The 12624-nt window shown below is 46.6% G+C and overlaps 2 protein-coding genes across 4 annotated transcripts in view; both read left to right on the top strand.

Annotated features, from left to right (window-relative positions):
* Window positions 1-5529, top strand: part of USP4 (ubiquitin specific peptidase 4 (proto-oncogene)) — a 46124-nt gene extending 40595 nt beyond the window's left edge. The window contains exons 19-21 of one of the 3 annotated variants that reach the window (XM_012655180.1): window positions 843-946; window positions 3538-3626; window positions 4014-4618. In XM_012655180.1, the coding sequence (XP_012510634.1) occupies window positions 843-946; window positions 3538-3626; window positions 4014-4178 (358 nt within the window). In that variant the 3' untranslated portion in view covers window positions 4179-4618. Of the gene's footprint in view, window positions 1-842; window positions 947-3537; window positions 3627-4013 lie in introns of all 3 variants that reach the window. The other 2 variants (XM_012655116.1, XM_012655256.1) reach the window with 2 other exon arrangements.
* Window positions 5530-5627: 98 nt separating this feature from the next.
* On the top strand, window positions 5628-9050 carry LOC105819200 (chromosome unknown open reading frame, human C3orf62). The gene is made up of 3 exons (XM_012655426.1): window positions 5628-6073; window positions 7328-7419; window positions 8509-9050. Exons 1-3 carry the CDS (start codon window positions 5628-5630, stop codon window positions 8772-8774), a joined length of 804 nt encoding a protein of 267 aa, XP_012510880.1. The 3' UTR covers window positions 8775-9050.
* Window positions 9051-12624: the final 3574 nt, after the last annotated feature.

Below are 12624 nucleotides of genomic sequence, written 5' to 3'. Positions count from 1 at the left end.
TGGTGGTCATCTCTGCCATTTCTGCTTCCTCTCTAGTCCCTCGTGCCATGTCACTGGCCTGTTTACCCTATCCATCGCTTGCAGGGGGCCTGGCCTCAGCAGGGGCAGTACAACCACAGTGCTGCTCCTCCAGCAGGGGCAAGACACCCAGAGAGAATCAGGTTATTGTCGGGGGCTGCAGGTGGGCTTGCAGACCCGCCATGGTCCTGTTCCTGGGGTGGAGACTGGGACTAGCTGTCTACTCATATCCTCTCAGGCCCCAGGGTTCCATCTGTAACTGAGACAGGAAAGTAAGTCAACAAGATAGGAGTTCCCCATAAAATACAGATTTTAAAAGGCTTTCTGGGGGGAATGGATAGATCCATAAAGTATAACTGTCAGCAGGAGAATCTAGGTGGCGGGTAATGAGTATTTGTTGTAAAATTCTTTTAACTTTTCTGTATGCTTGAAATTTTTAAAACAAAATGCTGGTGGGGGCGCTTTCTGGGGCCTGTTTTGGGGTTTAGCTGAAATTATTGTGGCACCAATTGTAATTCTCTTACTAATAGCCATTTCTGTATAGGTGTTAAAGCTGCCTTTGTCTCCACACCATTTCCTCACCATTTGGTCTGGTGTTGGAGTTACCCAGTAGGCTCCTCTCATTTTCTGACCTGAATATGTCAGTGGTCAGAACACAAACCCTAGGGTCCTTTCTATCATGGTCTTTTCATTTATTCGTTCTCAAACAGTTTGAGTGCCTCCTCGTGTTCTGGTCCTATTTCGTAAAAGGGGTTGCTGGGTTACTCCGATTTCTTTCTCTGATTTTAATGTATTTAAGAGCTATTTTTGTGTTTTGTGCTTAGAGGTCTGAATATGTCTGAGTTTGTCTGTGACCTGTCAGCAAGGCCTTATGTGTACGACCTCATTGCTGTGTCCAACCATTATGGAGCCATGGGGGTTGGTCACTGTAAGTATTGGCATCTGCTTTCTTCTGAAATGTTGAAATGCCCTTGGCCAGTCATCTCTCATCAGTCTCTCCTGTGTGCCAGTCATTGCCCTAAGCACTTACACAGTTCCATAGGCCTCAGACTTTAGACTTTTTCAGTACTGCTTCCCCTCTGTTCTTTTTTTACATTCTTTTTAATTTTCATATTCTTTAATTCAATAACCCTACCTCTAGGAATTTAGTGTAAGGAAATAACTTGACATTGGGGAAAAGCTTTATGCACAAAGATAGTCACCTATTTCTAGTTATGAAAAGGTAGTAACAGCATTGGTGACCAACAGTTGGCACTACTGTCCATCTACTTGGTAGAAGAATACATAGCCATTTCAAAATAAAACGAGTAACAATGTGGGGATATGCCCATGGTATATTAAGTAAAAACAAATTGTATCATTACAGAAGGTAGTATCACGACTATGTTAAACCAAAAAGCAAAGGAATTTATGGGGCGGGAAGGGGGTTGGACTGGAAGAAGAGACACCAAAATGTTTACTTTTTTCTCTTTGCTCTACTTTATTTTCCAAAATTTCTATACAATGTAGGTTTACTTTTATAAAGACCCTAGTACATTTTGTTACTTGTTTATGGAAAAGTGCTAGTGATGTTGGAGTAAGGAGCTGGCTTTGCTCACATCTCCTCTACCGTATCTACTTTTGGCCAACTGCCAGCATATCCACTTTTAGGAACCCAAGAGATGACACTGTGGGAAGTGTCAGTTTCATTTATACCTACAGCAGGTTATGGAACTGCCCTAAAGCCCAGTTTTAGCTGCTGCACTAATACGCTTTTTCTCTTGGCCCAGTGGTCTATTCTCCTGCCTTCCATTCACCGTATCCCCACCTGGCTGCAGATGGCTGCTCAGTCTCCAGTCCTCATATTTACATTCCATGCCATCAGAAAAAGGGGAAAAAAGGGTCAACTTTCCCTTTTAAGCAGACCTCCCAGAGGTTCCCCCTCATCTTCTCTGCATACATCTCATTGGCTGTAAACTTGGTCACATTGCTACATGTAGCTGCAGGAGAGGCTGGGAAATAAAAATTGTACCTGCATGAAAATTGGGGCCCTACTGAAGTGGCTGTTAAAGATCTTTGATCATATCATATCCTGCAGTGCTCACTGTTCTGCAGCTTGCTTTTTTCTCTCAGAATTAATTTTGATACCTGTTTTCTTGCATACTGGTCAAACGTATTCCTTTTAACTGCTATTTTAGCACCCAGACATACCACTCGGGCAAGTTTCTCAGCCTCAGTTTTTCTCATCCATGAGGTTAGGCTGGTTATGTGAGGGTCCACATTGGGCCCACAATTGGAACTCCAAGATCAAGAGCCACTATTGCTGCTGTTATCTTAAGCACAGTCTGAACAGGCCCTGAGCACCTTCTCTGTTGCTTTTTCCCATGTTCCTCGCCACCTCTTGGTACAGTTGGTGCTACACTGAAATGTTAAACAGCTTGCCCAAAGTCATACAATAAATTGAGACTAGAAACCAGATCTTCATTTAGATTCCGTAGTTTCTGAGAGTCTGGGTGGAGCAGGAATTAAGGATTGTGGCTGGGATTGCTATTATAAACACATCCTGCTTGGAAACAGCATAAAAATCAAGACAGGAAGTATTGGCTGTGGGAAATGTTTGGACCATTGTGAGGAACTGTTACTCAACCACAGACTCTTGACTCACAGTTTTAGAGAAAGATGAATTTAAGGCTTTTTGTTCACATCCCAGCTCCGTAAACCCAAACACCCAGTGTTTACCTAATTGGGACTGGTCCTATAGGCTCCAGAGCACTGAGAGCCTTCTGCTGATGGTAGTAGCCATCTGCCTGCATGCAGTGGGGGGATTGACTTGGCATGTGCTTTTGAGAGCTATTGTTTTGCTTAAATCTTAGAAATATCAGCTCCTGGCCAGGTGTGGTGGCTCAAACCTGTAATCCTAGCACTCTGGGAGGCTGAGGTGGGAGGATTGCTCGAGGTCAGGAGTTTGAGACCAGCCTGAGCAAGAGCAAGACCCCATCTCTACTAAAAAGATAGAAAGAAATTAGCTGGACAACTAAAAATATATGTATAAAAAATTAGCTGGGCATGGTGGCGCATGCCTGTAGTCCTAGCTACTCGGGAGGCTGAGGCAGAAGGATTGCTTGAGCCCAGGAGTTTGAGGTTGCTGTGAGCTAGGTTGACGCCACGGCACTCTAGCTCAGGAAAAAGAGAAAAACTCTTTTCCAAAAAAAAAAAAAAAAAAAAAATACCAGCTCCTTTTATGGGTCCCCTGGCTCTGGATGATTACACATAGCCATCCTGAAGATTGACACTGGATATCTATTCTTTGGATTTGTTTCCCAAAATTACAGTTTAAACAGCTCCATTCTTAACCCTTTAGAGCCTTTTTGAGAAGTAATAGATTAGAAAAAAAGAGTTGTCTTTTGGTTGTTAAGACAAAAGCTGTAAGTTATTTTTAATGTCAGGGGTTTGTTTTTGAGTTGTTTTTGCTGTGTGCTTAGTGCAAGCCAGATTAATTGCCTGGTGACTGCTAGACTATTTTCTTTGTTGACTTGGCAGACACCGCATATGCCAAGAACAAACTGAACGGGAAATGGTATTACTTTGATGATAGCAACGTGTCCCTGGCCTCTGAGGATCAGATAGTGGTGAGTAGCCCTGATTACCTGGTTCTTACTCTTGCCTTAATAGGTTAAAGCTGGGAAGAGTCTCTTGTCTGACTTGTTGGTCATTTCATCATCCTGATGTGACATTGGGAGCTAGGTGTGATAGAGTGAGTTGGCTGCCATTCCTTCTGAGACCCTCCATAAATAAGCTCTCCTCAGGGTTCCGTGTCCAGGGCACCTGCCTTCCCCTAATACCCTGGCAGGGGCAGCATAGCCAGCCTCAGGTGGAAGGGCCTTCCTGTTGTCTTCTGTGTAGATACATAGGGCAAAGTGGCAGATCCCTGAGAGTTTTGAACAGTAAAAGAAAAGCTGGGGAAAATGGGTGATTTTTCCAACCAGTGAATAGACTTTCCCCTTTTTGTGTTTTAGACGAAAGCAGCTTACGTGCTATTTTACCAGCGTCAAGATGATGAGTCTTGCAAGATGCCTTCACTCAGCAGTTTTCCTGGTTCCTCTGATGGAGGATCGAGACCAAGCAGCTCACAACAGGGCTTGGGGGATGACGACGAGGCTTGTAGCATGGACACCAACTGACACTGACTTGGCCGCCCTGCAGCACCAGCGCAGTCCCCCAGGACATCTTTCACACTCTGAAGACCGCTAGTGTTCAGTCTAAACACCAGATGAGGAAATTCCCTTTTTTTATGAGAAGAAGGGAAAAAAAAAGACGCTGTTTACTTGGAAGGGTTATGTCAAAAGGCTGAATTATTTTTCTCTTTAAATAGGTGGTGAGAAATTTCTGTAAAACCTGTGAAGCTGAAAAGTGCGGTAGGGTGGGGGTACACAGCAGTATGTCTGATGGATTCCAAGGACTGGCTAGGAATGCACTAACTGAGTGGTGCAGTTGTGAAGGGCCCACGCAGGGCTGCCCCAGCTCGTGATTTCTGGTTCTGGTGCGGATACTACTCCCCCAGTAGTCTGCCCACAGTCAGCCAAGCCTCAAGTAAACTTGGTGTTGTCTCCTTCTCCCTTGCTGTGTGTACTGAGATGGGTTTATAATTTTCTAAAAATTAGCCACTGAAGCCCATTTCTGTTTCTCCTTTGAGTAATCTTGGAATTTTCAGCTTTCTTCCCCCTAATGAAGTGAAGATATTTAGTGTTGGGGTCTCCTGCCCCTCAACCTCCTGTGGAACCTAGCAGTTCTGTTGTGTCCCCCACTGTCCTTGATGAATCGAGACAGACATTGTGTGGAACTTTTATTAGCTATCACTTAAAAGAAGTCGGTACACAAAACTGCTGGGTACCGTGTCCCATCCAGTCATTTCTCTCCATGTTGGCTTGAGAACGGGAACCTCTGTGGGCGATGTCAGGCATGGAAAGGGCTCCGGCTCATGCCGGTTTGGGGTGATGCTTTCAGGTATGGCCCAGAGTCCCTCCGGCCCAGATCCCTTGAGATCTCTCCTCCCCTAGCCGAGTCCGGCTCGGCCCCGCCCCGCCTCGCCTGCAGTGAGGCGGAGCTCGCGTCCCGCTGCCTCCTCCTGTGTGGGGGGGCCTCTGCCCCCTTTCCAGCCACCTGGGTGTGGGCTTAAAGATCACAGTCGTCCGGGCCTTTTTGTCTGACCTTTAACCTAATCCGTGGGGGTGGAGGCCCCTGGTCTCGGGGCATGCGCGATCTGGGCGAGCGCGGTGACCGTTGGCGGGGTGGCGGCGGTGGTGTCGCCGCGCTGCGTGGTGAGGACGCGGCTGTGGGCGGGCAGCCGTGGGTGCCGGTACTACCGAGCCTGGGAGCTGGTGGGGCGGGTGGCAGGGGCCGGGAAACCACGGGAGGCGGGTGAGGTCCCGGGGCTCCTGCCAAATGAGAGTTCCTCCCGCAGAACTGTGGGCCACACCCGCCTACACCAGGAGGAAAGGGAAGAAAGTGCCCCGGTGCGGGGCCTCCTGCTATAGCGAGGGTCATCCTCAAGGAAATCATGGCGAGCGCCCCACTCAGGGGTGGTTTGCAACCTCATTTGTAACATCGTTGTGTTGCTCTGTGCATTTCCAATGTATTATATAAAGGCATGGTCACTTTTAGGGGAAATGTCCGAAAAACTAAGAAGATGCAGAAAGGAGCTGACGGCAGCCATTGACCGGGCCTTTGAAGGAGTCAGTCATTCCCAGGAGTGCACAGGCCAGCAGAGGCTGGAGCTGGACGCTGCTCCGCTTTCCTTCTCGCTGCCTGTGCACAGGCTTCTCTGCAGAAGACATCCCTTGGCAGCCTGCTCTGCTGCTGCTCCTTTTGCGGCTGTCCCATGTGCTCCTGAGAATGAGAACCCTACCTTTGCATCAAACGATGGCCCAGTAAATGCAAAACCACATGCTTTATGCCCCAAAAGAAAACCTCTGACCAGCAAAGAAAATATAGTGATGCATTCTTCCATTTTGGCACCTGAAAGACAGTTTTGGAGAGTTGCAGGAGATGGGGAAAACTGGAGAAAAGAAAGTTTAAGGTGATTCAAATTTGATAATTTAATAGCTACAATTAAGAGGATTCTTGTTTCTAGAAAAAATGTTGAAGATCCTAGATTTAGTTCATGACAGTGCTCTTACCTCTTCTTGGGAGCTTTACAACTGTATTTGGGAAGTTCACGGACATTCTTCAGAATCTGACCCAGAAAATAATTATGTTTTATGTATGTTTTTGGGTTGAAGGGCTGGTTGTCAATCCTGGATATTAAACCAGTCATGGAAACCACTTTGCAGTATCCAGAGGGGTAATGAATGTTAAGTAACCAGGTTTTAAAAATAAGCTTATTGTTTATGCTATAGAAGCAAAAATATTTTTTTTTTTTTTGGAGACAGAGTCTCACTCCGTTGCCTGGGCTAGAGTGCCATGGCATCAGACTAGCTCACGGCAACCTCCAACTCCTGGGCTTAAGCAATCCTACTGCCTCAGCCTCCCGAATAGCTGGGACTACAGGCATGCACCACCATGCTCAGCTACTTTTTTTTCTATATATTTTTAGTTGTCCAGCAAATTTCTTCCTATTTTTTTAGTAGAGATAGGGTCTCGCTCTTGCTCAGGCTGGTCTCGAACTCCTGACCTCAAGCAATCCTCCCGCCTTGGCCTCCCAGAGTGCTAGGATTATAGGCATGAGCCACCACACCCGGCCTAGAAACAAAAATTTTAATTCCATCTTAACTCTTGTGTTTGAACCTGGACACTTGGGGCTTTTGATACCCTCCTTTGCCCACATTTGGGAGAGACTGAATCAAAGGCTGGGCCCTACTTCCTGGCTTCATCCTTCCCTCTGCTCCCTTCCCACCCTAGAGCTTTTTGTACTGTCACCAGGTTAAAGTCTCCTCTTGACCTTTTTTTCTCGCACATAACTTCAAACTGCCTGGTCCCAGGTACCTTGACTTGGAGAAGGGATGACATAGGATGAAACTTCTAAGTCCTGTCATTTTGGCTGCCCCATAGGCAGGGTATACGGAGGCCATTTAACTGGTTCAGCTCCACGAATAATATCGGTATTCATAAACATTAATGCAGTCTGTGATGCTTATGAGTCATTATGATGATACTATTAGTCAGTTTCTTCACTGATTTAGCAGTTTCTGATTGCCCTCTAATCACAGTATAAATGATAATTTGAAGTCACCAGTAAGTTTTTGTCTTTAGGATTATCTGAGTTCCCTCCAGTATTTTCTTGAAAGAGTGTCTAATTCCCCACCTTTTTTTTCCCCCCACCTGGGGGCTGCAGGAAAGATATGGAGAAAGATTTGAAGGTTGACCCAAACATCTCACTCAACAGTTCTAACCAAGAGGTCACAAAGGATCTGCTTGACATGATTGGTGAGTACATAGGGCCAGTCTGTCCTTTCCTTGGGAGGGAGGATAGGGTCCTTCTTGCTGGCCCTTGAATCAGCAGATGTCTCAGATTGAAAAAAAATTCTCTTATCTATTTATCTGATAGGTTTTGTTTTGTTCACAGCAGACTCTGCGTAGCACAGAGCCCTGCCCTCATAGAACTGATAATTTAGCAAGGTCACAACACATCCATCAGGTCATTTCATAAATGTATAGTTACAGTGAGTCCCTGAACGTAAGGGTTGGTGGTCACCAGGACTTGGTGATTGAGCTTAGATTTGTAGGGAATAGGACATAGGCAAAGAGGAGGAGAGTAGTCCAGCTAGGGTGGGTAGTAGAAGATTAGAAGAAAAATTAGAAGGCAAAAGCTGTGCTATAATTCTACCACCCAGAGATAGCCATTGTTAATATAGTATAGTATACATTCTGTCAGACATTTTTTTCTACACACAAATCTATATATACTTTATGTGAACTACATGTGCCCTATTTTTAAACAACTCATCCTACGCAGTACACAAACAGCTCCTAGTGAAGGGATGCATAGCCTTGGGCGCTGCCTAAAGCTGTTGGCTCTGAAGGGTCTCTACATTAAGGGAGAGGAGAGGGAGGCCTGGTGAGGGGAGGCACACACTGTAGGCCACAAAATATTTAATAAGACCCCTGCCAGCCTGCGACTTCAGTGGACCGGGTCTCCTCTGATAGCCGCAGGAGGTGAACTGAAGTCATTATTGCCTCTCCCCACTATCTTCATTGGCCCTCACCAGCAGCAGGCAGCATTTTGATTACCCTAAAGTCCCTGAAAGCCAGGGTAAGCATGTGCATTTCTGTATCCTCTCACTTATACCTTCCTTGGGGACTGGCAGGTAGTTGGGGCTTGATAAATGCTTGGGTCTGAAAGGAGGCACCAGGCCCACCTTACTTTGGCACTCACTCTGGTAGCCTGCCTACCCTGGGGCAGAAATGTCTGGCTTTGCACAATCCCTGAAGAGTGACCACCCATTCAATTGTTGGTTTTTAACTTGTGCCTGAAATGTCTTCAAAAACTTTTCACTGGATATTCTTATTTTTAAGACCACACAAACATCCGAACTATTGAAGAATTGGCTGGAAAACTAGAATTCGAAAACGAGTTGAACCGTGTGTGTGGTCGCTGCCAAGATTCACCCTTCAAGGAGGAAGCCTGGGCTCTGCTTATGGACGAGAGCCCTCAGAAGGCACTGGATGCTGACCCTGGTAGTCTCAAGCAGGCTTTCGATGATCATAATGTAGTTGAGACTGTTCTGGACTTGGAAGAGGACTACAATTTGATGACCTCTTTTAAATACCAAATGGATTAAGGACAGTTGACCTTAGCTTTGATTCTTTACAGCAGGAGGCTGTCATTAAGGAGCCTGAGCAGAAGCAGACACGGTGGTTGTCAGGGGCCACATTTTTCCAAGGGTTTGCAAAACCTTTTTAAACTCCCAGTTATGTCCCTTTTTGAGCTGAGAGCCCAGTTTTTGAATTCTGTTGCTCTAATATGTTTCCCACTGTTGATTTTGACTTTTCTTGACATCTTGAATGTGTTTTTTAAATTGATGTTCAATATACCCAGTACCCAAGGTAGGTGCGGGTTGTAGGCCTCTGCTGTGTCTTTTGGTGTTCTTTTCCATGGGCCCCTAAAAAAGTACAGTAACCATACCAGGGTGGGCTTTGTGTACCCCTGGGACGAGCCCATCCTGGGCCAGATCAGCCTACACAGAGGAATCAGACCTTGGCCTGGGCCCTCTGCCACACTTACACAATTTTCTCTCCTTGTACACTTAGTACACATAGCTCCCTGTTCCCTGCATGGACCCCATGCCCTCCCCATGTCTAGACCTACCTCCCCTCAATTCTCCCATCCCTGTCCCTACCCCGCTTACAGGCCTCTGCAGCAGGCTCTTGGTTGAATCAGAAGAGCTGGCAGGATCCCTGGCTCCCTGACAGGACATTTTTGTGAGGCCTCCCTACCACTCCTCACACCCCAGACACCTGGGCCCTGAGCTGAGGGGGAATGCAGAGGGAAAGGTGAGTACAGGTCCTGCCCGTCCGCCTTTCTACTTGAGCCTCATCCATCCCGCTACAGGCCTGGAGACCACAGGTGGTTCCTATGGCAATAACCTTGCCGGGGAAGACAGGGCAGGGAGGGAAAGAAGAGCCAGGCCATTGCCCTCCTAAGGTCAGCATAGTATCAAAAGTTTATTGGCTCCAGCTCCACCCCTGGAAAGAAAGGACGTCGTCGGAAATTATTTGGACATATATTTCAAAGCCATGATGTTCTCTCAGGAAACCTAATAAGCTGTTGGCCAAGGTTTTTATGTATGCCAGAAACTGAGTCTCAGGGAATACCACCCTCTGAGCTAATCAGGAAGGAGGATGGGGGTGAGGAGGCTGGCACTGGGCTGTTTCGTGGACTCAAAGCCTGAACAAACCAAAGAACTAGGGAGAAAGGCCCAACAGCTGAGTGACTGCCCACCAGGCCACCTTCTAGGCCAGTGACCTAGCATGGGGGTGCTGCAGAGCCAGCAACACCCCTTTACCACAGGTCTAGTGAGTCCTCTGGCTCAAAGGTGGAAGCTGCACATCCACTCCTTAGCAGAGCTCGGCCCAGGACCTGCCAGTGCCCCAAGAACTGTGGTGCAGCAAGACCCCAGCCACTTGGTCAGATGTGCCTCCCCAGTGGGTGTTCACTGGTTCCCACCCAGTTGTGGCCACTGCCCTACCTGGGGCAGGAGGGGAGGACAAGGCTAACCAGAGGCTCCTCCCAGGCCACCTGCCACTCAGTCCCTGCAGGAGGTAGCACCCTCGATAAGCATCCACAGCCTGTGGAGTTAGAGGCCATTTTCTTCTTCCAAAGCAGGAAGAATAGGAACAAATGAGAAGAAATACAACATCCTTGACTGGCTGTATGGAGAGATGTCAGACTAATTGATATTTTAAAAAGCTGTCAAAACAGTACATTCCAAATATATGTGGATAGTCTTCTATGGAAGGAGTAGGGCTTAATTCTCATCCTTCCCACCCACCACCCACCTTATCAACACCTTTTGAGGGTGAGCTAGACTTAATGACTTTTTTCTAAAGAGTAAGGAAAGAGAAAAATCACAAGCTAACAGTAAACAAACCTGGCATACACTACCTTAACCAAATGTTGAAAGTTAACCTCACCAGTGATGTTAAATGAGTGTGACACACACCCTGATAGGATGCCACAACAAGGGTGCTTCACCTCCCTGGTATTCTTACCAAATCTCCATCTCCCTAGTTTATGATCAGGAGACAAATGTCAGACAAACCCAGATTGGAGGACGTTCTACAGGATACCTGGCCAGAACTAAAGACTGTCAAGGTCATGAAAAACAAGGAAAGACTCAAAAACCATCATAGACCACTAAAGACTAAGGAGACACAATGACTAAATACAATGTGGAAACCTGGATTGCATCCTGGAACAGAGGACATTAATGGAAAAATTGGTGAAATCCGAATAAAGCCTGAAGTTTAGGCCGGGCGCAGTGGCTCACGCCTGTAATCCTAGCTCTCTGGGAGGCCGAGGCAGGCGGATTGTTTGAGCTCAGGAGTTCGAAACCAGCCTGACCAAGAGCAAGACCCCGTCTCTACTAAAAATAGAAAGAAATTAATTGGACAACTAAAAATACATAGAAAAAATTAGCCGGGCATGGTGGCGCACGCCTGTAATCCCAGCTACTTGGGAGGCTGAGGCAGAAGGATCACTTGAGCCCAGGAGTTTGAGGTTGCTGTGAGCTAGGATGACGCCACGGCACAGTAGCCCGGGCAACACAGTGAGACTCTGTCTCAAAAAAAATAAAAATAAAAATAAAAAAGCCTGAAGTTTAGTTAATATATTAATGTCAGTTATTTAGTTTTGACATATGTACCATAGTTATGTAAGATGTTAACATTGGAGAGGCTGGGTGAAGGGTGTATATGAACTTGCTATCTTTTTTTTTTTTTTTGAGACAGAGTCTCACTCGGTTTCCTGGGCTAGAGTGCTGTGGCGTCAGCCTAGCTCACAGCAACCTCAAACTCCTGGGCTCAAGCGATCCTTCTGCCTCAGCCTCCCTGGCAGCTGAGACTACAGGCGTGCACCACCATGCCCAGCTAATTTTTTTTATATATATATATTTTTAGTTGTCCAGCCAATTTCTTTCTATTTTTTTTTTTAGCAGAGATGGAGTCTCGCTCTTGCTCAGGCTGGTCTCGAACTCCTGAGCTCAAACGATCCGCCAGCCTCGGCTTCCCAGAGTGCTAGGATTACAGGCGTGAGCCACCATGTCCCACCTGAACTTGCTGTCTTTGCAACTTTTCTATAAACCTAAAATTACTCCAAAATTTAAAATGCACTTAATAAAGTGCAGTTGATCCCAAGTTTGTCAAAATATATGTATGAGCACACGTGCAAAAAACTGTTATGGGGGGAATAAGGAGAGTTATTAGTCTTTTTCTTGCTTGTATTTTCTAACTTATCTGCATTCAACATGTATCACTTCTGTTAAAAAAAAAATTGAAGTTGTTTCTTTAAAACTCTCATCGCCATCAATTAGCCATGGGTGTCCCTCACCAGCTCCCTGCCCAGACCCAACCTCCATGGCTTCTGGGGACTGGAATGGAGTCCAGGAGCCATAACAGGAGGGCCCAGCAGGACCCTGACAAGGGAGCAGTCCTTCCCTGAACATACTGAATGCTCAGGGGCCGGATGCTTTATGTCTCACAGAGCTGTTTCTCAGGAGTTCAGCTCACTGGTCAGGGTGTAGCCCCTCCCCAGGTGGGGCTTTGCAGAAGTGGCTACTGTAACCAGGATCTAGCTCTAACCCTAGAAGTCTTTGAAATGAGAGGATTTTAAAATTCTACCTGGGGTAAAGACTGTGCCCTTGGGAATGAGGGCCCAGCACAGGCTGGGGGTAGGGTAGGTAGGAGGGAGAGTTCAGGTTCTCCCTGGCCAGGGGGACAGGTATGCCTCTGTTTAAGCAAAGCCTTTATGTGAAAATTCAGATTTATCAAAGAGGTAATTCCTCCTGGAATCCTTGCATGAGGAACTTTTCCTCACTGTAGAAACATAGCTATTTAGTAAAGTAGGTGACACTGAGCCTCTGGTATGCCAGTCCCAGATTAGCCCAGGATGGGCATATGAGCCTCCCCTTTTCC

This window comes from Propithecus coquereli, unplaced genomic scaffold, assembly GCF_000956105.1.
Source record: "Propithecus coquereli isolate 6110/MARCELLA unplaced genomic scaffold, Pcoq_1.0 Scaffold1, whole genome shotgun sequence".
In the NCBI taxonomy this organism is placed as follows: domain Eukaryota; kingdom Metazoa; phylum Chordata; class Mammalia; order Primates; family Indriidae; genus Propithecus; species Propithecus coquereli.
This window is presented reverse-complemented; position numbering and strand designations above follow the sequence as displayed.

What these genes read in the sequence shown, in the direction of transcription:
- LOC105819200 (XM_012655426.1), top strand. Translation starts at nt 5,628, where the DNA reads ATGTATTATATAAAGGCATGGTCACTTTTAGGGGAAATGTCCGAAAAA. An exon ending in TGGAGAAAAGAAAGTTTAAG is followed by an intron (nt 6,074 to 7,327) that starts GTGATTCAAATT and finishes TGGGGGCTGCAG; the next exon opens with GAAAGATATGGAGAAAGATT. An exon ending in GGATCTGCTTGACATGATTG is followed by an intron (nt 7,420 to 8,508) that starts GTGAGTACATAG and finishes CTTATTTTTAAG; the next exon opens with ACCACACAAACATCCGAACT.